The 23,539-nt window shown below is 43.8% G+C and overlaps 1 protein-coding gene across 1 annotated transcript in view; it reads left to right on the top strand.

The window, feature by feature from the left end:
• Positions 1–12,264: 12,264 nt before the first annotated feature.
• BRS3 (bombesin receptor subtype 3) overlaps positions 12,265–23,539 on the top strand; it is a 15,787-nt gene continuing 4,512 nt past the window's right edge. Inside the window, exons 1-2 of the mRNA XM_017859806.1 lie at positions 12,265–12,298; positions 18,833–18,941. Of these exons, the coding sequence (XP_017715295.1) occupies positions 12,265–12,298; positions 18,833–18,941 (143 nt within the window). The remainder of the gene's footprint in view (positions 12,299–18,832; positions 18,942–23,539) is intronic.

Raw genomic sequence — 23,539 nt, 5'->3', positions numbered from 1 at the left:
ATCTTGGATCCCTGGAATAATACATGCTTGATCATGATGTGTATGATTTGTTTTATATGTTGCTCTGTTCTATTTGTTAATATTTTGTTGAAGATTTTTGCATCAAGGTTCATAAGACAGATTGGTCTCAAGTTTTCTCTCTCTTTTTTTCTTCTTTTTTTTTTCTTTTCTTGGTACTGTCTCTGTTTTTCACATTAAGGAATCATAAAATGAGTTGGGAAGTGTTCCCTCTTCTTTTATTTTCTGTAAGAGATTGAGTAGTGGCAGGGTACGGTGGCTCATGCCTGTAATTCTAGCACTTTGGGAGGCCGAGGTGGGTGGATCACTTGAGGTCAGGAGATTGAGACCAGCCTGGCCAACATGACAAAACCCCGTCTCTACTAAAAATACAAAAATAGCCAGGTGTGGTGGCACATGTCTGTAGTCCCAGCTACGTGGTAGGCTGGGGCATGAGAATCGCTTGAACCCAGGAGGTGGATGTTGCAGTGAGCCAAAATCGCACCACTGCACTCTAGCCTGGGCGACAGAGACTCTGTCTCAAAAAAAAAAAAAAAAAGAAAGAGAGAGAGGGAGAGATTGGGTAGACAGAACTGGTGTTAATTCTTCTTTAGATATTTAATAGAATTTACCAGTAAAATTATCTAGGCATGGAGATTTCTTTTCCAGAAGGTTTTAAATTATGGATTTGATTTCGTTAATAGTTATTGAAAGATTCAGATTATCTTATTATTATTGGGTAAGTTTTAGTATTTTGTGCTTTTTCAGGAATTGAACTATTTCTTCTAAATTCTCAGATTTATATGTGTGTGTTGTCTGCAGTAGCCCCTTATTATTTTCCTTATGGCTGCAGGATCTGTAGTAATATCTTGTTCCATTCCCGATATTGGTATTTTGTCATCTCTTTCTCTTTGTCAGTCTTTCTAGAGGTTTACCAGTCTTGAAGAACCAGCTTCCCCAGAACTACTTCCTTCTGACTTTCATGCTTCCAGGTGACAAATACACTGTCATTTGAATTGTTGTTTCTCTGTGAGTAATGTCTCATTTCTCTCTGTCTGCTTTCAAGATTTTGTTCCTTGCCTTTAGTCTTCAGGGGTTTCATTATGATGTGTCTTTTCATGTATTTCTGTAGGTCTATTCTATTAGGATTTGCTTAGCTCCTTGAATCTGTAAGACTATGTCTTTCTATAAATTTGGGGATTTTTTCAGACATCATTTCTTCAAATATTTTTTAAGTCCCATACTGTTTCTTCCCTCCTTCTGGAATTCCAATGATACAAGTGTTAGATCCTTTTTGTTATCCCACAGGTCCTTGATTCACTTTTCCTCCAATTTTCTCTCTGTTGTTTGGATTGGGTAATTGCTATTGATTTATCTTTGATTTCACTGAATCTTTCCTCTATTATCTTCAATCTATTGTCGAGTTTGTCCAGTGAGTTATTTATTTTTTTTCATTCATTTTTTCAGTTCTATAATTTCCATTTGGCTCTTAGAATGGCTTCTATTTCCTTATTGAATTTTTTCCTCTTTTTTATTTGTTTCAAGAGAATTCATAATTGCTTGTTCAAGCATTTTTATGATTTATGTTTTAAAACAATTGTCAGATAATTCCAACATCTGGGTCATCTCAGTGTTGGTATTTGTTGATTGTTCTCATTCAAATGTGATTGTCTTGACTCTTGGTGTAATGAGTGATTTTCTATTGTATCCTGGACATTTGGGGTATTGTGGCAAGAGATCTGGTTCCTATTTAATCCTCCTTATTAGCAGGTAGCCATCCTGTTTAGGTGTAGTGCTAGTGCATGCGTCCCTGGGAAGGTGGGCCCTGCTGACACCACCCCAGTGAAAGTGATTGATAACTCACACTTCCTCATTGCAGATGGGAGGGGTAGAAGTCCAGCTCCTTCCCCACCTTGATTCTGTGGCAAAAGCAGATCACTGTCTCTCACTGCCTTATTCTACCTTGTTGACACTGGGTGAAGGTGGAGACTAATTTCCTCACTGGGGTCCCACTGACCCAAGGCTGGGCAGCAAATCAGAATGCAGACCAGACCCACTACAGCCCTACCTTGTTTTGTCTCACTGATGCCTAGTTGCAGGTCAGCTGCTGGGCTCTGCTGACCTGACCCTGGCAGAGAGATCAGAACACCGCCTGCTTCCTCTGGGTCTGGGGTGGAAGATGAATTCATTACTCAGCCTTGCTAAAACCACAAGGGTTGGTGCAATTTTTCAACTGGTGTTTGGCTGCACTAAGGCAAGTATTTTCAGCTTCTTTTCTATTCTGTTAGGTCACCCTTTTCCCAGTCTTTTGACTAGGGGGAGCAGGCTTCTCTTGGAGGCCTTTTTGTCTCTCTCTGTTGGCAGTGCTGGGTTACAGCACCTTTCTCCGGCACCCTGTCCAGGATACATGGGAGGCAATGAGGAAATCCAGGGGACTCACCACCATGAAAGCCTCAAGTCCCGAGGTCCTAAGATAGTCTACCTTCTCTCCAACTTTCAGAATCTTCCTATGCTTGTTTGTTGTGTTAATTTCAGTTTGTGTGTGTGTGTGTGTGTGTGTTTAAGAGACAGAATCTCTCTCTGTCACCCAGATTGGAGTGCAGTGGCATGATTATGGCCTTCTGAGTAGCCAGGATGACAGGCACATGCCACTATGCCCAACTAATTTTAAATGTTTTTTGTAGAGATGGGGTATCGCTATGTTGCCAGGGCTGGTCTTGAACTCTTGGCCTGAAATGATCCTCCTGCCCCTGCATCCCAAAGTGTTGGGATTACAGGCTGTTCAGTAATTTTTAATTGTGAAAGGGAGGACCTGGGAAGAATGGGTTCCTCCATTTTCAATCAGAAGTCAGCTCATGCCTGTCATCCTAGCACTTTGAGAGGCTGAGGCAGGTGGATCAATTGAGCCCAGGAGTTTGAGACCAGCCTGGGTGACACAGTGAGACCCTCGCCTCTCCACAAAAGAAAAAAAGAGTTTGAGCTCCCCTCATCACTCCCCACTCTTAAAAAAATAAATCAGATTTTAAAGATTATTTTCTATGCTCCTATATTTGAAAGTGTATTCTGTAAGTGGGTGGAGAAAACAATGTCTTTGTCCCTAGCTCTGTTGTCCTTCTTTTAAGTATGTTAGTGTGGATACATTGGTGTGGGTAATAATGACAATAACAAAACTAACAGTTACTGAATTCTTACTAAGTGCCAGGCACCGTTTCAAGCACTTTCCATTAAGAAATGCCCATCATAGTTCCATAAGCTTATATCTATAGTTCCAAAATCCAAAAAGCGCTGAAAACTGTAAGTTTTAAAAATGGATTTGATGGCAAAACCTGTCCTGAAATGACATTAGGCTGTTTATGGTCTTTATTTATTCTATTTAATGTGAAGATATACACATTTCACTGCAGAAATATTAATGTGTTTTCTAATGGGATATTACCTCAGACCGCATTAGGGATGTTAACAAATATAGAGCATATATACCATATTATCTTTCTAAAAGCTAAAAATTTCTGAATTCTGAAATGCAGCTGGCCCCCAAGGGTTTTGGATAAGGGATTGTGGACTGATTCTAGCTTATGGGCCTGCCTCAAAGATTCCATTAAGGGAACATTTTCACTAATGCTTTCAAAGCTCTTTTCAAATTTTAACTATGGTAATAAAAGTGAACACAAAAGTAAGAAAGAGGTAAACTCAAGCAAAAAGGCTAAGCAAATGGCTATTCTAACAACAACCCAATCTCCCTCTCAGGTCATAGGGTGAATGTCTGATCACAGTCTGGTGATACTAAACACTGTGACCCAATTATCTTTTTAATAATCAAAATGCAAGCTTGTACAGGTCTAGTGGCACATATTCCAGGAGGAAGTATTAGAACAATTGATGGAGGAACTCAGAGTCATAATTCTACCTTATCTTCACTTATTTTAGTCTTCTGAGGTGGCACACACATGAGAATTCTTAGTTACAATAAGTTATTTAAAAATTAACATTAACCCACTGATATAAAGACAAGAGACCAGCCTTACATGCACAGGTCCCTAAACTAGAATATGTCCTGGCAACTAAGCTCAGTTCCATTGATCTATGTGGAGAGCTATATTCATTTCATTTATTCATTCATTCAACAAGTAATTACTGAGAACCTACAGTATATGAGCCACTGGAATAGACACTGTGGGCCCAGAAATAAACAAGATAGGCATATTCTCAGATGTATTTGCCAAGCAACATCTTGAGCTCAAAGTAGAAATTAAATAAAGGATGTTTGTGCTGTTTCTAATTTCCTGAAGATTGAATTATTCATTCTATTAGCCAGTGAGTTTCCAAAGTGTCTTATGATGTGGCATATCCACTGGGAAAAGCATGAAAAAGAACACTGATTACAGTTCTACTGACATAGTGCTGTATCTTCACAAGAAAAGAGAAAAGGGGAAAGGGAACAGCTACCCTCCCAGTGGTTAGATCGACATGGTCATTTATTGTCCTCTCAACCCTATTTTGAAAGCCCTGACTCATTCCTAGAGTGTACAGGCCTCCCTTCTTAACAGGCAATGTTAATTTGACGCCCAAGATAGACTTAGATACATTTATAGGCCCTACTATTGGTTCTCAACTCTTGCCGCACATTAGAAATCACCTTGAGAGATTTTTTAAAACGTGGATGCTAGGAACGCACACCAGACTAATTGATTCAGAGCCTCTGGGGCTAGGCCTAGGCATAGGTGTCTCTTAAAAGGAGGACTAACAACCACTGTAAATCTAGCCCAACCTACTGATCATGGTTGCATAAATCCAGTCTTGTGAACTGCATTGTATAACCAGATTTTGTCAAGGTTTTTTACTATGTGCCAGGCGCTCTACTTTACACACATTGTTTTGTTTTATCCTCACAAAGTGTTAAGTCAAGGGGCAACTCGAGAGATGGGGGCTTCAGCTGCCCACCCCTATCTCCATCAGATGGCTTAAAACAACATATATATACATATATATATATATGGGGAGGTGAGTAATGAAAAGAGAAAAAAAAACAACATTATACTTGCTAGGATATTCAAGATAAGCTCCCATTGGCTGTCCCCTCTAACTCACTCACTCCTATATGGAAATTCAAGAGCTGCCACTGCCTTAAAACAGTTCTGTGAGATGGGCATTACCATCCACATTTTACAGGTGAGAAACAGTTGAGTCACTGGATGGTTAAGTGATTTCTCCAAGGCCATGTAGCTAGTAGTAGAGCTAGAGCCATTTCTATTCACCAACTTTACAATCCAGTGCAACAGACTGGATAGTGTCCCTCCAAAATTCATATGTTGACGCAGTAACCCCCAATGTGACTGTATTTGGAGACAGGACCTATACGGCAGTAATTAAGGTTAAAGGTTTAATGAGTCATAAGGGTGGGGAACTCATCTGATAGGATTAGTGTCCTTATAAGAATAGACATCAGAAAGCTCATTCTCTCTCTCTGTCCCTGCTGGGCCTTAATCTGGGACTTCCAGCCTCTAGAACTGTGAGAAAATAAGTATCTGTTGTTTAAGCCCCCAAACTATGATGTTTTGTTATGTCTCTCTCTCTGTCTCTCTCTCTCTCTTTCTTTCTTTTACAACCTCCACCTCCCAAGTTCAAGCAATTCTCCTGCCTCAGCCTCCCAAGCAGCTGGGATTACAGGCATGTGCCACCATGCCCGGCTAATTTTGTATTTTTAGTAGAGACGAGATTGCTCCATGTTGGTCAGGCTGGTCTCGAACTCCTGACCTCGGGGATCCACCCAACTCAGCCTCCCAAAGTGCTGGGATTACAGGCATGAGCCACCCGGCAGGCCCATTCTCTCTTTCTTCCTGTGCCTAAACATCAGAGAGCTGTCTTGCCCGTGGGCCCTTTCCCCCAGGGATTTTCCTTTTGCCTTGCTTTGTCTACCTTCCAGGGTGGGGAGGGGGTTGTGGGAAGAGAAAGAAAGACAGAGAGAACCAGTTCCTGGGGATATGTATAAAGAACAGGAGCCTGCCTGCAGGATTTTCAAATAATGTCAGAGGCTAATTTCAGGCTATTATTGTGCTGTGGATAATTAGAGATCAAAAGAAGCAGGGCAGGTTGCCTTATAAGGGACTTAATGGGCGTAGTGAGTACAGCTGGTGCTTCTGATGGTTTTTTTTGACCTGGCAGATGTAAATAGTTTTGTCAAATGTCATTTTGCTAAGAGTGACTTGGCTCATTTTGCTAAGAGGTGCTAAGAGTTAGGCTCCATTTTCCACAATTCACCCCTGACATTTGGTTCATTATGCCAGGACTCTTTTAAAAATACTTATATGCAGGTAGTGCTGGTTGTCCAAACCCAGCTCAGTATGAAAAGTCCACCTGCCAGCAAGAGGGACCCTGGAACAAGGTGTACAGCCAATCATCCAAGGCTGCAGGGGATACCCAGGAGAAAAGGTCCCTGAGAGTTCAGGGAATTTTCTCGTGTAAAATTTGAGTTATATTGTTAACTGTTTTAATTGGTGGTGCTGGGCTATTTGTATGGCCAGTTCTAAGGTGTCCTGTAGTTCCAAGACAGTTTTTCCTTAGATTTAGTGGTTGAGGATACCTAAAATCTTGAAGTTTCTGGTACCAGTGATGAGTCTGGGGAGGTGGGGTTGTCTTGTCTGAGGAGGTGGGGTTGTTGAGTCTGGGGAGGTGGGGTTGAGTTTGGCCTCAGGGCCCTTATCGGCACTCTTTTGTTTAAAGGGCTTATTTCCTGTTAGGGTCTGGTAGAGTGTGGTATTGAGACTGACCTGATGGTTGGCCAGTAATCCCTTCAGGGCCTCTTTTACAGGGCCTGCTTGTCCAGTTAGGGGTAGCGGGGATGCCCTGAAATTTGGAGTCCTTCTCCTAATAAATAGCTGTCAGGCATGTGCATCTAGGGAGGTCTTTATAGGGCTGGTAAGGGCATTTCTGCCTCCTAGGCGTTCACCAAAATGGTGGACCTATTGGACCATACCAATTCTGTTGAGCAGTTGTCTGCCTTCTCCTAGTGAGGTCTAGTTAGTAAGGGCCCTGACACTGAGTACTACTGTGCTGGGGTGGGCTCTTAGTTGGGCCACAAAACTCCAAAGTAGGAGAGAGGGTGTCTTTTCAGGCAATATTGTATTTTGGATAGGCCCTTTTTAAGAGTTCAGTAGGAGCCTGCAATATGTTGCTAACTAACAGGTCACGTGAGATACTTATCACTTGGCGGATCTCGGAAGGGGACAAGTTTAGCTCACAGCCATTGTTGAAGAGGTATAATAGCCAATTAGTCCCTTTTTCGTTCTTCATTTGCATGTAATCTTTAATGAGATTTCGAATTTCCAATAGGGTCAGATGTTAGGTTTTATTTTGCATTCCTGTTTCTCACCCTCTAGTCGCTATTTTGTGACTGATAGCGGGGTAAGCTGCTGGAACTTTTACTTCTTGTTGTTCATGGTGGTGGGCTTCCTCCTCTGAGGAGTCCCATTTTATATCCTCTGAAGCAGTGCTGCCTTCCTCGGCTTTCAGTTTTGCCATGGCAGCCAGGGTGTGTGATTTCATGTTAGATAGAGCCAGCACCTTAGCATGCTGGAATGCTGGAGCACCGCGCTAATACCTAGGCTCCTTGGCAGCCTATTGTGCATTCCAAATAGGATGCAGTGGTGACCTGAGGCCTTTTTGGCAGTGAAGGATTTAGGCATTCAGGGCTGGTTTGCATCAAAGATTTTGTCACAGGGCACCAACGATGGGTCTCTATACCTGGGCGAATTTGGGTCTTTGTGACAGAGGCACAGGCAGCCACAATAGCAAAAGCCTTTAGGGCTTTGCAGGGTTTTCCTGTGGCTACCCCACTTAAGTGGATATGGACCTCAGCATACTACAGTCACAACAGCCAAGGGGAGCCCCACCAGCAACAATGGATGGGGAGCCAAGGCTTAGGTGGGACAATGCTACTTCACCCGGTCAGAGTGGCCTGGCTCCTTCTGCAATGCAGACTAGGTAGGACCCTACCAATTAGCAGAGTGCACTGCAACTAAGGGTGAGTGCTTGCTAGCAGTCAAGAAAGCTGTTCCAAACCTTTGGGGTCTTTGTGCTTACCCAGAGATATGGTTTGGAGGTTTGGATATTTGTCCCTGCCCAAATCTCATGTTGAAATGTAATCCCCAATGTTGGAGGTGGGGCCTGGTGGGAGGTGTTTGGATTATGGGAGTGGATCCCTCATGAATGGCTTGGGTCATCCCCTAGGTGATAAGCGAGCTCTCCGAGTTCACACTAGATCTGGTCGTTTAAAAGTTTGTGACACCTCCTCTCTCTCCCCACTCTCTCTGTTGCTCCTCCTTTTGCCATATGATGTCTCTGCTCCTCCACCTTTCACCATGATTGTAGCTTCCTGAGGCCTCCCCAGAAGCTAAGCAGATGTTGGCACCGTGCTTCCTGTACAGCCTGCAGAACCGTGAGCCAATTAAGCCTCTTCTCTTTATAAATTATGCAGTCTCAGGTATTTCTTTACAGCAATGCAAGTACAGCCTAACACACCCAGCTAGTAAGCCAAGAGCAAGAAATGAATTGCAACCAGCCTGACCTCCATGTCATCCTGTCGTGATCATACCACATCATCCTTGCTCTTGCTGGCTCCTCTTACTAGTCCCTGATACCTGTTAACAGTTTTCTGTCAGCCTGCCTGAATTTCTCTTGTATCTCACCAGATTCTTCATTGCCCCACTAATACCCTCCACAACTCTGCCTTCACCCTTACTCCTCATCCCCCATCAGAGGGCATTTCTTTTGGCACAGATATTGATGCCACCACCCACTCACCAATTGCCTGTTGTGGTCACACTTTGCTTGCTGGGCTGGCCTTTGCTCCAGGTCTGAAGTAAAGAGGAGCAGAGGTCTTTACATCCAATGCTTCCAAGTATCACCAGCTCCTGCTTGTCTCCAGCCCTACCTGGTCCCAGTGTTTCCCCTGTGATGCCCCTCAACCACCACAGCCCAGGGCAGCTCAAGCATACCCAAGAAGTCAGTCCACCAAGACTATCCACCCCTTCTTTGACACCAAAACTGGGAATGGAGAACTTTCTGGAAGAAACCATACAGAGAAGGCCCCCTTTAAAGTGCAGAGGCCCCACTCACCTTCAGGATGTCTGGCTCTGGGATGATGTGACCAGACCACTGGCCATAGCCAAAAGGAGCTAAGGCAGATTGCACATGCCACTACTGCCAGGCAAAGTGAGCCACTTTCCTGGAGGCATTCCACTGGTCCCCTGGCAAAGTGTCAGGGTACCCAATCCTGAGAGCTACTACCTGGTGATCTAACAGCCGAGACAGCTTCACAGACATAAAAATAAGGGAAGGAAGGCAGAGAAGGAAGGAGAGTGGCAAGAAGGGAGGGAGAGAGGAAGAAGGGGAGGAATTAAGGGAGGAAGGGAGGGAGGACAAAAGGAGGAAGGGCAGGAGGAAGGAAGGGAGGAAGGGAGGGAGGAAGGAAGGGAGGAAGGAAGGAAGGAAGGAAGGAAGGAAGGAAGGAAGGAAGGAAGGAAGGAACTGGACTCACACCACGACTTCCACTCTCCTGTCCCAAGCAGACACAGAGGGCTGCAGTCACCTTAACCTTAGTCTCTTCTAAGAACTTTAGGGCTGGGCCACGTCCTGCTCACCAGGCTTCCCCTGAGTGCCAGGACGATCCCAGGGAAGGGTCAGTTTAAGTCATCCCTGCTTTGCTGCACAAAGACATGGTCAGGAACACACACTGCAAAGCAGGCCCTACAAAATTCAAGAAATCTGAGCCAAGCACCCCTGTTCATCACAAATTATCACGTGTGTATTTCTTCCCTGATACCTGCTGGCCCTTGAGAGGGACAGTCTTTCAGTGGAGCCCAGGGACCCCATGGTTAGAGATAATGCACATCCACGCTATCCAGCAGGGAAAAGTCACCCTTGACCTAAGGCATCCACCGAAGTCTGCTAAGAGATAAGGTCAAGGTCTACACTAAAAGAGCCCCAGGACATAAAGCCTGTGAGGAGAGAACAAGGGGCACTGGAGAAGGGGCCATGGCTGGTCAGCCAGCGGTTGGGCAAGGCTGGTGGAGCTGTTCAACCAAGGTTCTGAAGAACAGATCTGGCACCCCACATGGGGCCTGGTTTGGCAGGGAGGAAGTGCACTGTGTGTAATTTCCTTCCTGATCTCAGGCTACGGCAGCCACACAGGACCAGCTACATAATTTGCAGGGCCCAGGAAAAATTAAAACGTGGGACCCCTTGTTCAAAAATTATTAAGAATTTCAAGATAATGACAGCAGAACGTGAAACCAAACATAGGGCCCTTCTATGCAGTGGGCCCTGTGTAACTACCTGGGTCACGTGCCCGTAAAGCTGGCCCTACAGCTGGAAAAACCTAGAAATGTTCAGAAAGAGCTGCCAGAGGAAGAGAAGAGCGGAGCCCTTATTAGCAGGAAGTAGGAGAGGCCCACCTATGGCGTGTGAGGTACCAACTCTTCTACCGGGTATAGCCAATAGGGGTAAGATACTGTCTCCTTGGAAAAAGAGAGTGAATTCTAGCCCTCAAGAGCTATCCTCTCACAGAAAATGGGACTATGAAGCAAACCTGGGGTGGGAGGGCCCTAAAGGCCAGTCCCCAAGCCTTCCCCTGTGGTATCCTGCTTCCCAATGCCTTAGCATGGAGGAAGGGGGTGTGCAGGGTGAAGTGAGGGAAGGGAGATTTTGACCTTGGCATCCAGGCCAATGAGTAGGAGTAGCAAATAGTGGAAACTATTAAGAAGAAAGAGGCAAGGAGGAAGATAGGCCAAAGGCTGACGCCAGCAACCAAAGGAAATATTCCTTGTGAGCATGGGCTCATTCATTTTTACTGGTTTTGGTTTTAGAGATGTCCTTATAAAATGGGACAGGGATGAGAGCGAAAGGAAGTAAGATGAATGAGAGATGACACAGCTACCCTTAAACATGGCTAGCATCAGAATGAGTTGTAGTCTATGCATAATTTGCAGGGCCCATTATAAATCAGTCAAACTCTTTCTCTCTACTTGTCCCTACTTCAATTCCATCATTGCCAATTCAGTCCTAAGGTAAATAATACTCAATTATCCCAGGGGTGCTTATTTCTTTGGGCCCTTTTGAAAGCCCTAAAATAAGTCATCATTAACTAATCAATTTCCCTTATGAAGCAACACACGCTTTTCCCGGGGACAAAGATAAAGCAGAAAAATGAAGAAGAAAAAAAAAAACTTAGGTACACCCAGTCTCTGATTCTGTGTAAAAGACACAGAAATAGGAGTAAAGGGATAAAGGAAGGTAGGTATAGAGTGAGTGGGTCTATTGGCACAATAGAAAAGGGCTGGAAAAGATGTGCTAGAAGGGACAGGACAACAGCTTTCCCATTATTATTTCTACCACAGAATGCTTTCAGAGGTCCCTAAACAGGGGCAGCCTTTTTGGCAAACCAACCTCCGAGCTGCCTACCAGCCCACCACACAAAGCATGGATCACTATTGATGCACAATTTTCTACCACAAATCACCACCCACACTTATGCTTCCACATAGTTAAAGCTTGAGGATGATAGAAAAGCTGTGAGTAATTCCAGGCCTCTGTAAGGGAAGAACACAGCTGCTGTATCCCACAAAAGGGATCGGGGCTGACACATGTTCTCCAATGTTTCTATCATACTGTGGAGGACTAATGTCAGAGCCCCCTATCTGGTCTTCACATTAAGCCTCCTCCTACATGGACAACCCCTATGAAGGGGCAGCTTGTGTGGACAGGGCAGCGACTCTGTCTCTGTTGTTCCCACTGTTCTCTTGACTAATACCAAATCTCTCCATGTGGGTCATCCAACTCATTCTCCCTCTGGGCTTCTTCCAAGCCACCTAGCAAGGGAAGGATGTCTCTTGATCCATCTCCCTTCTATTCAGTGCACAATTGCTCCTACTGGAAAGAAATCAGGCTCTGGAGAAATGGAAAAGCTCATGGTATTTTCAGTTCCCAGCATCGTAGGAAGCCCTAAGATAACTATTCAATTTCCATCTCTCAGAGAGGAGAGGTCTTCAGAGGCCACAGGTGCAAAGAAGCAGAGGCCCATGAACTAGGTTCTAGACCTCACAAGGCAGCAACATTTCCTCCACCTCTTCCTGCTTTCTCTGGACCACAACTCCCCCTAATTCTCCTTTTGAGATGCCTTTCTGCACATCAAGTAATGGCAGGATGATCCTTGTTCTGCCCCCATAATAATCAGTGCACATCTGCTTCTATTGGAAATAGATCAGGCTCTAAATGGAGCTGCCCTATCTCAATCTACCCGAGAGAGGTGAGGTGTGGAGAACCCACAGTCTAGACTTTACAGAACAGAGGGAAGAAAATAGAGTAAAGGAGAGAGTGTAAGGAGTATTGATCCTTATGTGCAGAGAATGAATCCATTTAGGAAGAGTTTGAATCCTTATTTTCTGGCTTCTGTTTTATGCTTCTCAAAGTCATGATCACATATCCTTCTCAAGTCACCCTCATTGTAGGCCACTGAGTCACTGCCAAAGACTCAAGGATTAGTCCTGGCTTATTTGCTTTAGAAACCAAGAGAAATAGTGTTCCTTCATCCATAGTAGATACAGCAGAAAGTATAAAATGTTACCTTAAATGCAATACCCTTGCCCTATAAAAGCCCTAACTACAGATGCTTTCAAGAAAATGTGAGCTGAAAAAATGGAGCGAAGCAGAGAGCTTCAAGTGCCGAGGACTGTGAGAAGTGCAATCTAGACTCTAGAGGACTCTAGAGTGGCTACATTGGCAAATTATTGTTCCAGCTTCACTAACATATCCCTCTTTGGTACTCACGGTTGTTGCAATCATATAACCTTTTCAAGATCTGCCAAGAGATCATCTTTGAGATTATGTAACTTTGCATAAATTGATGTGCAGTCAAGCATGTTGGGCGTGTGAGATAAATCTCTAAAACAGTTCGTTTCATTGCGCTTGTAGGAAAACTTGTTTCCCTGCTCTAAAAGATAAGGAAAATTGGAAAGGGATGATGATAGAGGAGTCTTAGTTTGGAAGCCTTTTTCTCATCCCACCTCTGTTCACTAGCCTCAGGTTAATCGGAGGAAGCTCGTCCCCCAACCTCACGTCTGAGCTGGGCCCCGAGTTAGCTAAGGTCCATGAGAGTCAGACTGGCACCTAAGTCCATGCAGCCAGCCCAGTAAATAGCCTGGAACACGGAATGGCCTCCTAGTCTCACGCCACTTCAAGGAGCAGGCCTGGCCAACTGCTCTGAGGATGTGTCAGACATACTTGAATGCAAACACGAAGGAAGATTGAAAACTTTTGCGTTTTGCTGCAGTAGGAAGCTATCTCTTGGGTGAGGTTGGCTTTGGAGTGATAAAGGCCTGTTGTGCAAGGAACTCCCAGCTTAGTCCTAGCTCTTCCTAAACTCCCCCTGCTGGTGCCAAGGCAAGGTGCTCTCCACTGGGGTTGGAAAGGGGCTGGCCCCTTAGCTTTTTACATGTGCTAGGGGATGCAGGGAGCTCATCACCTCCTCACTCTGCTAAAAGAAAAGTGGAGAGTGTGGGAAAACAGGTATCTTAGAAGCAATAAAAGAAAGAAAGAAAATGTGAATTGAAGCACAATAACATATTCACCATGCCACAGCAGTTTGTTTTGCTTGTCAGTAGACTATGGTCCACTTCTTATTATTACAGAATTTGTGTGCATCTCCCGAGCTTCAAACTATTTTTGTTATTCGCATCTATTAACTCAGCTCATCTACGTGTTTATTTTCCTAGAACTGATATTTAGTTTGTCTCATGGTGTGCAGTGTTTTATTATTCAGATCCTCTGTACTTCTACTAGAAATGTGTTTTAGACACCCAAATAACACTCAGTAATAAAGACACCATGGACATGGTCCCTAGAGACTGGAAGTCTGTCTTCCAAAATAGGGCTGCTTTGGGGATAAACACTGCTCAGGAAAGTCACTTGTCTCTTGTACCAGACTATAAGGGGTTTACATGGTCTGGGAGAGGGATAGTGCAGATCCTGTTGTATCTTGGACTACGGCATCCTCCTGTCCTCACTCTTGGGAATATATGTCTCCCATCTATGCATTCAGTCCCACCCCTCAGTCCATATGACCAACCTTGGCTTTGAGGTAGAGGGGTATTTAAGGAGCTTTAGGCCAGCATTCTGACCTCAGCTTCAAGCTACCTTTCTTACTTCTGTGGCTCTGCCTCTGTGCTTAATTTAGATGACTTCAGCCCTACCTTTTGTCTACCTTTCCTAAACTTGAGCCCATGTCCTTCTCTTGATAATTTACAAGATACACTTCATCTCCCTCCTTAGATGGGGAGTTCTCTTGTTTCTTGGTGGGGTTGGAGGTGTGTGAATCGCAAGTCTGAGTATTGCTGTGAGAATCTGAAAGAATCCCCTGAAACAGCAAGGAATAACCAATCCTCATCCTCCCATTCCATATATCCCATCTTCTCTGATTTATGTACTTCCATGTCTTCCTAGAGCCAGGTAAGAAGCTCTAGCTTCTTAGCTTTATTGTCTACTACTTCCTTCATCACCCCCTGCCCCACACACAAATATGAGACTGATTCATAGAAACCAGGCCAGATCCAGCTATTTAAAACTGCTCACCAAGGCCTGAGAGGTCCCAAGTCAGTGTCATAAGAATCTCAGTTGCAGATCATCCAGGTTACTAATCAGAAAAGTAGAGGGAGGGGAGGATGAATAGAGGTTGATTCATCTGTACAAATATACAGTTAGAGAGAAGAAATAAGATCTAGTCTAGGGTGACCATAGTTAACAATAATCTAGTGTACATTTGAAAAAAGCTAAAAGAGAATAATTCAAATGTTCTTAGCATAAAGAAAAGACAAATAGGGGCCGGGTGTGTTGGCTCATGCCTGTAATTCCATCACTTTGGGAGGCTGAGGTAGGCGGATCACTTGAGGTCAGGAGCTCGAGACCAGCCTGGCCAACATGGTAAAACCTTGTCTCTACTAAAAAAAAAAAAAAAAAAAAAAAAATTAGCTGGGCATTGTGGCGGGTGCCTGTAGTCCCAGCTACTCAGGAGGCTGAGGCAGGAGAATCACTTGAGCCCGGGAGGCGGAGGCTGCAGTAAGCCAAGATTGTGCCACTGTACTCCAGGCTGTGTGACAGAGCAAGACTCCGTTTCAAAAAAAAAAAAAAAATTGAAGGTGATAGATATTCCAATGACACCAATGTGATCTTCACACATTATATGAATGCATCAAATTTTCACATGTATCCCCAAAATATGTACATCTCTTATGTATAAATTAAAAATAAGCTTAAAAAGAAAGACCAGGGTTCTATAAAGTAGATCTTTTAAACAGCCACACCTGCCCCTATACTGTGCACCAGATACCTTTACTGAAAAACAAAAGGTGCTCCGGCACTGACTCAACTATAAACAGCCTTCATTCCGTGTATCTCATTTTGCCCTGCTTCCACCTCATTCTTGTGGTTCTTCCTTTTTTGTCTGCCCTTGTAGATGAATAAAAAGAGAATGCAACTTAGTACTAGAAAGCTCTGGATTTGAACTCTGGCTCTTCCACTTAGAGATGTGTGTGACCTGTCGTGCCAAACCCTTATCAACTCCAGTGGGGATGGCACCAGCCTCCAGAGGCTGAAGAAGAGACCCAGAGCGAGTGAAAAAGACATAGGGTTTTACTGGGGCTTACGTATGGGGAGATAGTCCAGTGGTGGTGGGCTGGGCAGGAGAACTGCAACTACTTGCATAAAGCATGCAGTTTATATAGCATTTTCACTTAGCATCCTTTCCCTAACAACCTCCATCTGACAACCTTTACGCAACCCAAAACTTGGGCCCCCAAGCCCCTGTGTGGTCTGTGTTCCACAGGACAGGCAGGGGGCTCAGCTGTTCCTCATAGACAAGGAAGGCATCCCCAGGCTGGCCACTCTCTAGCTGGGAACACACACTCAGGTGCATCTGCTATACAGGGTGGTTCTCTGGGTATGCTTGCTATTGCTTTTAAGTGCGTTTACCATACATGACCTTAATCAAATTTATTTACCTTCTGAGGCTTTCTTTCTTCACCTCTAAAATGCAAAAGAATATCATCTCCCTCTCAGAGCTGTCTCAGGATTAAATGAGATAACATACATAAAGAATACCTATAGCACCCAGCATACAGTAGATGCTCAGTACATGGTGCCTGTCATTCCATCTCAGATCAAGCCATTGAGGTGGCACCTCTTCCACCTATATGCAAGGCTAGTGTGGTCTAATTAGATGACAAAGGAAAATGTGTATTTTGCTCTTCATATTTGAACCTAGCTATTATTTTTATTTGAGCTAGAACACTTCCCTCCACAACCATGTGGCTTATCTCTCCCAGAGACAGCTCCAGCAAACAGAATTTTTTTTTGTTGACTTGGCCCCAATAAACCACCTTTTGAAGCCCCTCATTCCCAGTCCCTCCCTATGCTCCAATAAGCACTGCTTGTACTGGGTGGACCTAGAAGATGGGAACTGGGAAAGGAAAACAAGGTCAGGCCTTAAAACTAAGTAAGACTTAGAGGCAGTGTGGTCAAAGATGGGATGAAGGACGAGTAGGTCAAAATAAAGTTCAGATGTGATTCCAGGGACACAACCACTCTGCCATGGCACACCCCTTAGGTATGGTTCAGTGCACTTCTTGAGGGACAAGGTGTGCCTCGTATGTTTTTAAAGGAGCCAAGCGAATCCAGACACCCACTTTAGTTCACTCAAGTGCACAGCCCAACCACAAGTGTAGTGTGGCTGCTACATTCCTAAATTGTCAACCAAAATATGTGAGAATGCCCCTGGGACCTCTTCCGAGATTGTGGAGAGGGGTGGGTCCAAACCAATCACTCTTCTGCTCAAAAATTAGAAATAACTTCTTATTGCCTGCTGAATGAACTGCAGACTCAGCCCACGGCATTCAAGTGCTTTTCACAAGTTAATGTCAACCTGCCTGGCCAGGCTTACTTCACCTTGCTTTCCTATCCACACCCACCCTTCAGCCACACAGCACTGTTCATTCCCTGAACACGCCCCCACACACTCCCACCTCTGTGTCTTTGATACTTATTTGCGACTTCTTCCCTGTCCTTCATCTCTACCTACTTCAACCCTTCACAGTTCCTCTGAAAAAATGGACTGTCCCATGAGTCCTTTCCTGATCCCCAAGGCTCCTCCAACTGGCCTCTTTTATCTGAACTATGATAGAATTTACTTCTATCTCACTTGCGGCGTGGATTCTAGTTTGTGCCTAGACTGTGGCCCTTGCTAGGGTTCCAACACCGCAGGCAGGTCTGGTAACTTGGAGGAATAGTGGTAGGGTAGAGGGCCTCCAAAGAGAGAAAGTCTCCTGAGGGAAGGCAAAAGCCAAGTGCAACAGAGCTGACTCAGGCATGAATCTGCCTCCAGCCCAGAATCCTCGAACACAGGCCAGTGTCCTATCCAGGGACTTATTTGCATCCATGAAGGAGTCTCATGACAGCAAAGGGAATGAGATCCCTAATCCGGTCCACTGAGGTCAAAGGTGTAAGTGATGTCTGTCTAATGGCCTCTCTAATGGTCCCAGTGAGGCCAAACTGCAGAGAAGGAGCAACTGTTGTGCCCTGAGAGGACGCCTCCACGGAGGGAGAATTGAAGTCCAGATCACTGGAGAGGGTTCTGGTTCAGGACACTCGGTGGATGCTCCTCAAAGGCAAGAGCTGCATCTAAGCCATGGGAGAGTCAAAATCCTCAGGAACCCAGGCAGGTTTTCTTTAGGACATCCAAGCCTGACAGAGTACAGATGACACCTTCGGAAACCATCTTGATGAGGATGGATCAAGTTAGCATTCCATGCTGGAACCAGTTGAAACCGGTGGCTGGGTTGAGGCCACCTCTGTCTGATGGGGTAGTGATTATGAGTACGAACTACAGAGCCAGCTCCCTGGGTTCAGCTTGAGAATTTGATTTGCCCTGTGCTTCAGCTTCCTCATAGATAAATGGGGATAACAGAATCAGTCAACTGAGAGCAGCAAGTGAGAGCTCCTTGATGTCAGTAGTTGTGAAGTACATTTCAAGAGGCCCAGCAGACCGTATCAAATAAAGTAGAGGACTGATTTGTGACTATGTGGATATGCAAAAGCAACCTACAGATTCTTGGCTCTGTTTAAAGGGGGAAACAATAGTTCTTAGTTCTAGATTTTTTTTCTAGAAAAAAATGGGGGAGGGTCTTGATGCCATTATAATTTGGCTATTAAAGGATAAGACCTTATTATTTTTTCTTTTTTCTTTTCTTTTTTCCTTTTGTTGTTATTGTTGTTGTTGTTGATTGTTTGTTTGTTTTGAGACAAAATCTCACTCTGTCGCCCAGGCTGGAGTGCAATGGCTTGATCTCAGCTCACTGCAACCTCCGCCTCCCGGGTTCAATTGATTCTCATACCTCAGCCTCCTGAGTAGCTGGGACTATAGGCACTTGCCACCATGCCAGGCTAAATTTTTGTAATTTTATTAGAGATGGGGTTTCGTCATGTTGGCCAGGCTGGTCTCAAACTCCTGTCCTCAAGTGGTCTGCCTGCCTCAGCTTCCCAAAGTGCTGGGATTACAGGTGTGAGCCACTGCACCTGGCCTTCTCTTTTCTTTTCTTTTCTTTTTTTTAAATTATTTTTAGACACGGGGTCTTGCTGTTGTTACCCAGGCTGGAGTGCAGTGGTGTGATCATCATTCACTACAGCCTTGAACTCCTGGGCTTAGGCGAGCCTCCTGCCTCAGCCTCCAGAGTAGCTGAGAGTATAGGCATGTGCCACCATGGCAGATTAATGAGAACATATTTTTTATTTGCAGGCTTATCATACCTTGTCGTACTGGCAATGCTCAGCAAACCAGTCATGATCACTGGAGAGGGACTGCTGTGCTTGGTGGAAAAGTGCAAAAGACTACAAGTCTTGGCAAAGTAACATAGAGACTGCAGGGCAGAGCGTGGGGCAGCCAGTGGAACAGCAACAGTGCCAGTGAGAACATACTGGCAGGACCCTCATTGTTAGGGGCTCCTAGAAGTGCCTGAGGTGAGGGCGTTGCAGGAAGCTAAACATTATGTGTGAGAAAGGATGTGTTGCAGCCAGAGAAATTCCGATTTTCCGGCTATTTGCGTCTTTCCTTTATCTCTTTCACTAAGCTCTTTCAGGACAGGTGTTAAGTCTTACTCATCTCAGTATCTCCCAAGAGCAAGAGCCCTAGTCCTCACAGAGGCTGTGGAGACTGCAGGGTGGCCTGATGCCCACTGGATCAGCAGCAGCACTAGGCAGAGCCGGCTCCATCCTGTGCACAGGTGAGACTTACTAGAAAATGTCCCACTCATCCCTATCCCTCAATGGCATCTGGCCCTGGGCTTACTTTTATTCTCCCCATTTTTCAGCTTCATTGAGGCATAATTTATATACCATAAATTCACCTATTCTAAGTGTACAGGTTGAGTTTTAATAAATGTATACAAGCATGCATCCATCATCATCACACCACATAGTTTTGGAATGCTTCCATCTTTCCTAAATATTCCCTCTACTGCTTAGCAGTCATCCCCGCCCCAACTTTCAGACCCAGGCAACTATTTGTGTGTTGTCCATAATTTATGGTTTTGTCTTTTCCAGAAATTTCATATTAAGGAATCATATAGTATATCTGTTGTCTTTCATTGCATACATTTAAGATTCATCCATGTTGTAATAAGTATCAATTGTCCTTTTTTATTGCTGTGTAGTATTCCATTGCCTGGGTAAGCCACATTTTGTTAACCCACTTGCTAACATAACAGATAGACATTTGGGTTCTCATTTGCTTTTACAAAAAATGCTTCAATGTTCATTTGCTTTCTAGTCTTTGTGTAGATGTATGTTTTCATTTATTTTGGGTAGAAGCCTAGAAGTGAAATTGTGGGGCTATACAATAAATGTATGATTTTCATTGATTTGAGGCACCTGAACAGGATTAAGAAGTAGGAAGCCGAAAGTAAGCCACATGGGAAATGGTACACATGGTTGAGGATATGGCAGAGAATTCCAGGAAAAGGAAGATTACTGAGAAGAAAGATAGAAATGCATTAAGAGAAAAATTCTTCTACTTAATGGTTTGTACTTCAATATATGCAAGAAGCCTAAACATTTTATGTAATTACAAAATTGTCTCAATCTATTAAAATAGTAGAATTTCACCTTGATTGTAGCATACACCATTAGGCATGTGTGGATGGACAAGTACAGTGATAAGGGCATCTATAAAGGCACCTAAGTCTGCCAACAGCCTACATGGTTGTCCACTTTTGCAGAGCCATTAAGTTTAATAATGACAAGAATTTGCCTTTAACAAAAAATTCCATTTCAAAGATTCGATTGGAATTTCTACTCTTTGCTTCTACCTCTTGGCTTTCTACTCTACCATGTAGAGTAGAATAGTACAACTATTCCATGGCACAGTTGTATTTATTTTACCTGGTTTCTGCAGAGGCCATTCTGAATAGTAAGCTGCCCTTGGAATATGAAACTGTACCAATCAGGTTTTAGGACCAGAAGTAATGAAAGAGAACTCTGTGACAACAGAAATAATTATTACATAGCTCCAAACACACCCACATGTCGAATTATATTATTCTATAATTGATCTAACCCAATTAATGTATAACAAAGAAATCCATCCGACTTCCTAGTGCAAAAGTATAAAAGTAGAAACTGTGGTCATTAGAGACTTAAAGATTGAGAGTTCTGGTCATTCAATTTTCAGTTCTTAAATATACAAACAGATTTTGAAATTGAGTAAGAGGCAAAAAGTTTATGCACTTCATATTTCTCCCATTAGAGAGATCACCCCAAGTTCCCCGGATGATTTGGGCATAGGTGCCCAAGAGTTCAGTGAATCTGGCTTACCAGGGATTGAGATACATAGGGAGGACAGCCAGCTCCAGGAAGGTTTTTGACATATCTATCACAGCAGAGAATACTTTTTTCTTTAATGACGACCCACAGAAATATCTGTTGCACCTCAGTATCAGGAAAAGAAACCCCATGATCCTCTTGGAAGAACTGAATTATTTCTATCCTAAGTGGTTCTCAGAGTATGGTCCCAACCAGCAGCATCCTCATCACCTGGGACCTTGTTCAAAATGCACATACTCAGGTCCCACTCCAGACCTACCAAATCAGAAGCTCTGGAGGGGAGACCCAGCAATCTGTGTTTTGATACGCCTTCCTGATGATTCTGGGGGAAACCAAAATTTGAGAACCGCTGTCCTGCTTGCCGGTGGCCGAGAATCTTAGAACCAAATTGGCAGCTTCTCTCTAGCAGCTGCTTTCTAACCCCTCTCCCCACCACCTGAGAGGTAGAGGTGCTTCAGCACCCTTAGACACCCAACTCCTTAGAGATTTAAAAAAACATTTTCACAATACCAACTAAATTGAGCTGTGAACCAGAAAACACAACTTCAGAAAATTGGTAACTTACTCATCCAACTTCTAATACTTTTTTGAGTTAAAAAGCTGCGTTAGGATTGTATTGTAATTCCTTAATCTAGAACCAGGTAGTTGTTTTGAAAATCTTGGATGATAATATTGACTGCTTAAGTACTAAAAACAAAAAAGGATTTCATCATTTTGCATAGGCCAAGTGCCTACCTAAAAATGATTAACAAGACATGGTTATCTTTTGCTAGTGAATTATAAGGTTGTAAAAGAAATATAAAAGCAAATGCATTTAAATTATCTATCATGAATCACTGGTTAGCCTGGAAATCTCTTGTTCTTTGGTTAATAGAACACGCAGAAAACCTAAGCCTACAATGCCAAATGAGCAAATATGGCTCATTGTCAGGAACTGAGTGTTTTTCATCTCTTGTCACTGATTTTTAACCTTTCAGAAGCCAAAGAGAATCTGTGTTTCATCAGTTCTGTTGAGAACTTGTGAGACTTTGGGTGAGATACTTTCCCTACTCTGGACCTCATTTCTGCCTCTGCAAAATGAGAGTATTTGATTTTGTCATGTCTAGGGTCACTTCCATCTCTGATATTCTGGGACCCTGGAATTCTAGAGATCTAAGACCCCCACTGCTCCAGTATTACTCCAACACAACTACTCTCTCCTGACCGCTCCTGATCAGAAGGAAGAGGGAGAAGAAAAAGTATTCCAGTGGCTGCAGCCTGCTGAAAGCATGAGTGAGATTTGGAAATTCAGATAATCTCAGAAATCACATGCAAGCATTACAGAACTTACAAAACAGTGCTGCGTGGAGATCGGCTGTGGTGTGAATAGTGAGACATGGTTTGCTCCTTGGTAAATGATACACAGGATTCCGAGGGAGATTTTATCATCAGTTTGCTGAGAACAAGATGTGAACCCTTTAAGGAGCCCTTTTCTGTAGAGACAATCTTAAAGAACCTGCCCAGTGTATGAAATTACTAAAGTGTATATATCTGAAAGCTTAGGAACTTGGGTTTATGCAAACACTCCCCGCACCCCCATTCCCATTAAAGGCAGTTATTTAGCTGAGTGATTCGAGCTGTGGCGATAACTTATAAAGGGTGGGGGATAGGTGTGGTTTGGGGGACTTAAACCACATCTGTCTTCCACCCTTCATGAAATTAAGCAGGTAATTGATTCAATTCATCCACTTCACTTTCTCTGAAGAACTGGTTGCCCCTACTAAGTATAAAGAACAACCTTTGTTGTTCCCCCTGTTCACTAGCTAGCCAAATACTTTGCTCTTTTTCATTTTGCTCCCCAGACTACTTTCTAATATGGTTATATTTATGAACACCTCACTACACGGTTTCTAGCTGAGACATTATGCATTGCATTTGATAATTTCAGAGAATATTTCTTAGCAGCTTCAATTACTAACTACACTCCAACTGCTAGCCTCCTGCTCCCAGACAGTGCCCCCTCCACGAACACATACATATAAAATACATGGTTATGTTTTCTGTAAAAAGTAGCTTATCTGGCTGGTACTGAGGTGATTGCCTTAAATGTGTACTTCTTTCAATTGATGTAAACATCATCTACATGCCCGTCATCCCCGAAGTCACCGATGGCATTTCTTCATCTGCAAATAATGATTTTCATTCTTAAAAGTTCTTTTGTGTCAGGAGCTTGAGCAGTGATGTTCTGTATTGTTTTGTTTTGGAATAAGGAAGGTTAGGTTCCCTTTAACCATTTCTAGAGAGAAAAATCCTAAACAGCCCTTTAAAAAAAAAAACATGGCATTAAAACAGACCGTCAAACAGTAAAAGTGGTTTTATTAGGACATTTAGAGACAAAGCAACTGGTGCTCTGCCTGGATTTTTCATCTCTTAAAGGTTGTTTTGGCCGGGCGTGATGGCTCATGCCTGTAATCCCAGCATTTTGGGAGGCCGAGGCGGGTGGATTGACTGAGGTCAGGAGTTCGAGACCAGCCTGGCCAACATGGTAAAACCCTGTCTCTACTAAAAATACAAAAATTAGCTGGGCATGGTGGCAGGCACCTGTAATCCCAGCTACTCGGGAGGCTGAGGCAGGAGAATTGCTTGA

Source organism: Rhinopithecus bieti, unplaced genomic scaffold (genome assembly GCF_001698545.2).
Source record: "Rhinopithecus bieti isolate Rb0 unplaced genomic scaffold, ASM169854v2 scaffold_52066, whole genome shotgun sequence".
In the NCBI taxonomy this organism is placed as follows: Eukaryota; Metazoa; Chordata; class Mammalia; order Primates; family Cercopithecidae; genus Rhinopithecus; species Rhinopithecus bieti.
The sequence above is the reverse complement of the archived record's forward strand: the minus strand, read 5'-3'. Positions and strand labels throughout refer to the sequence as shown.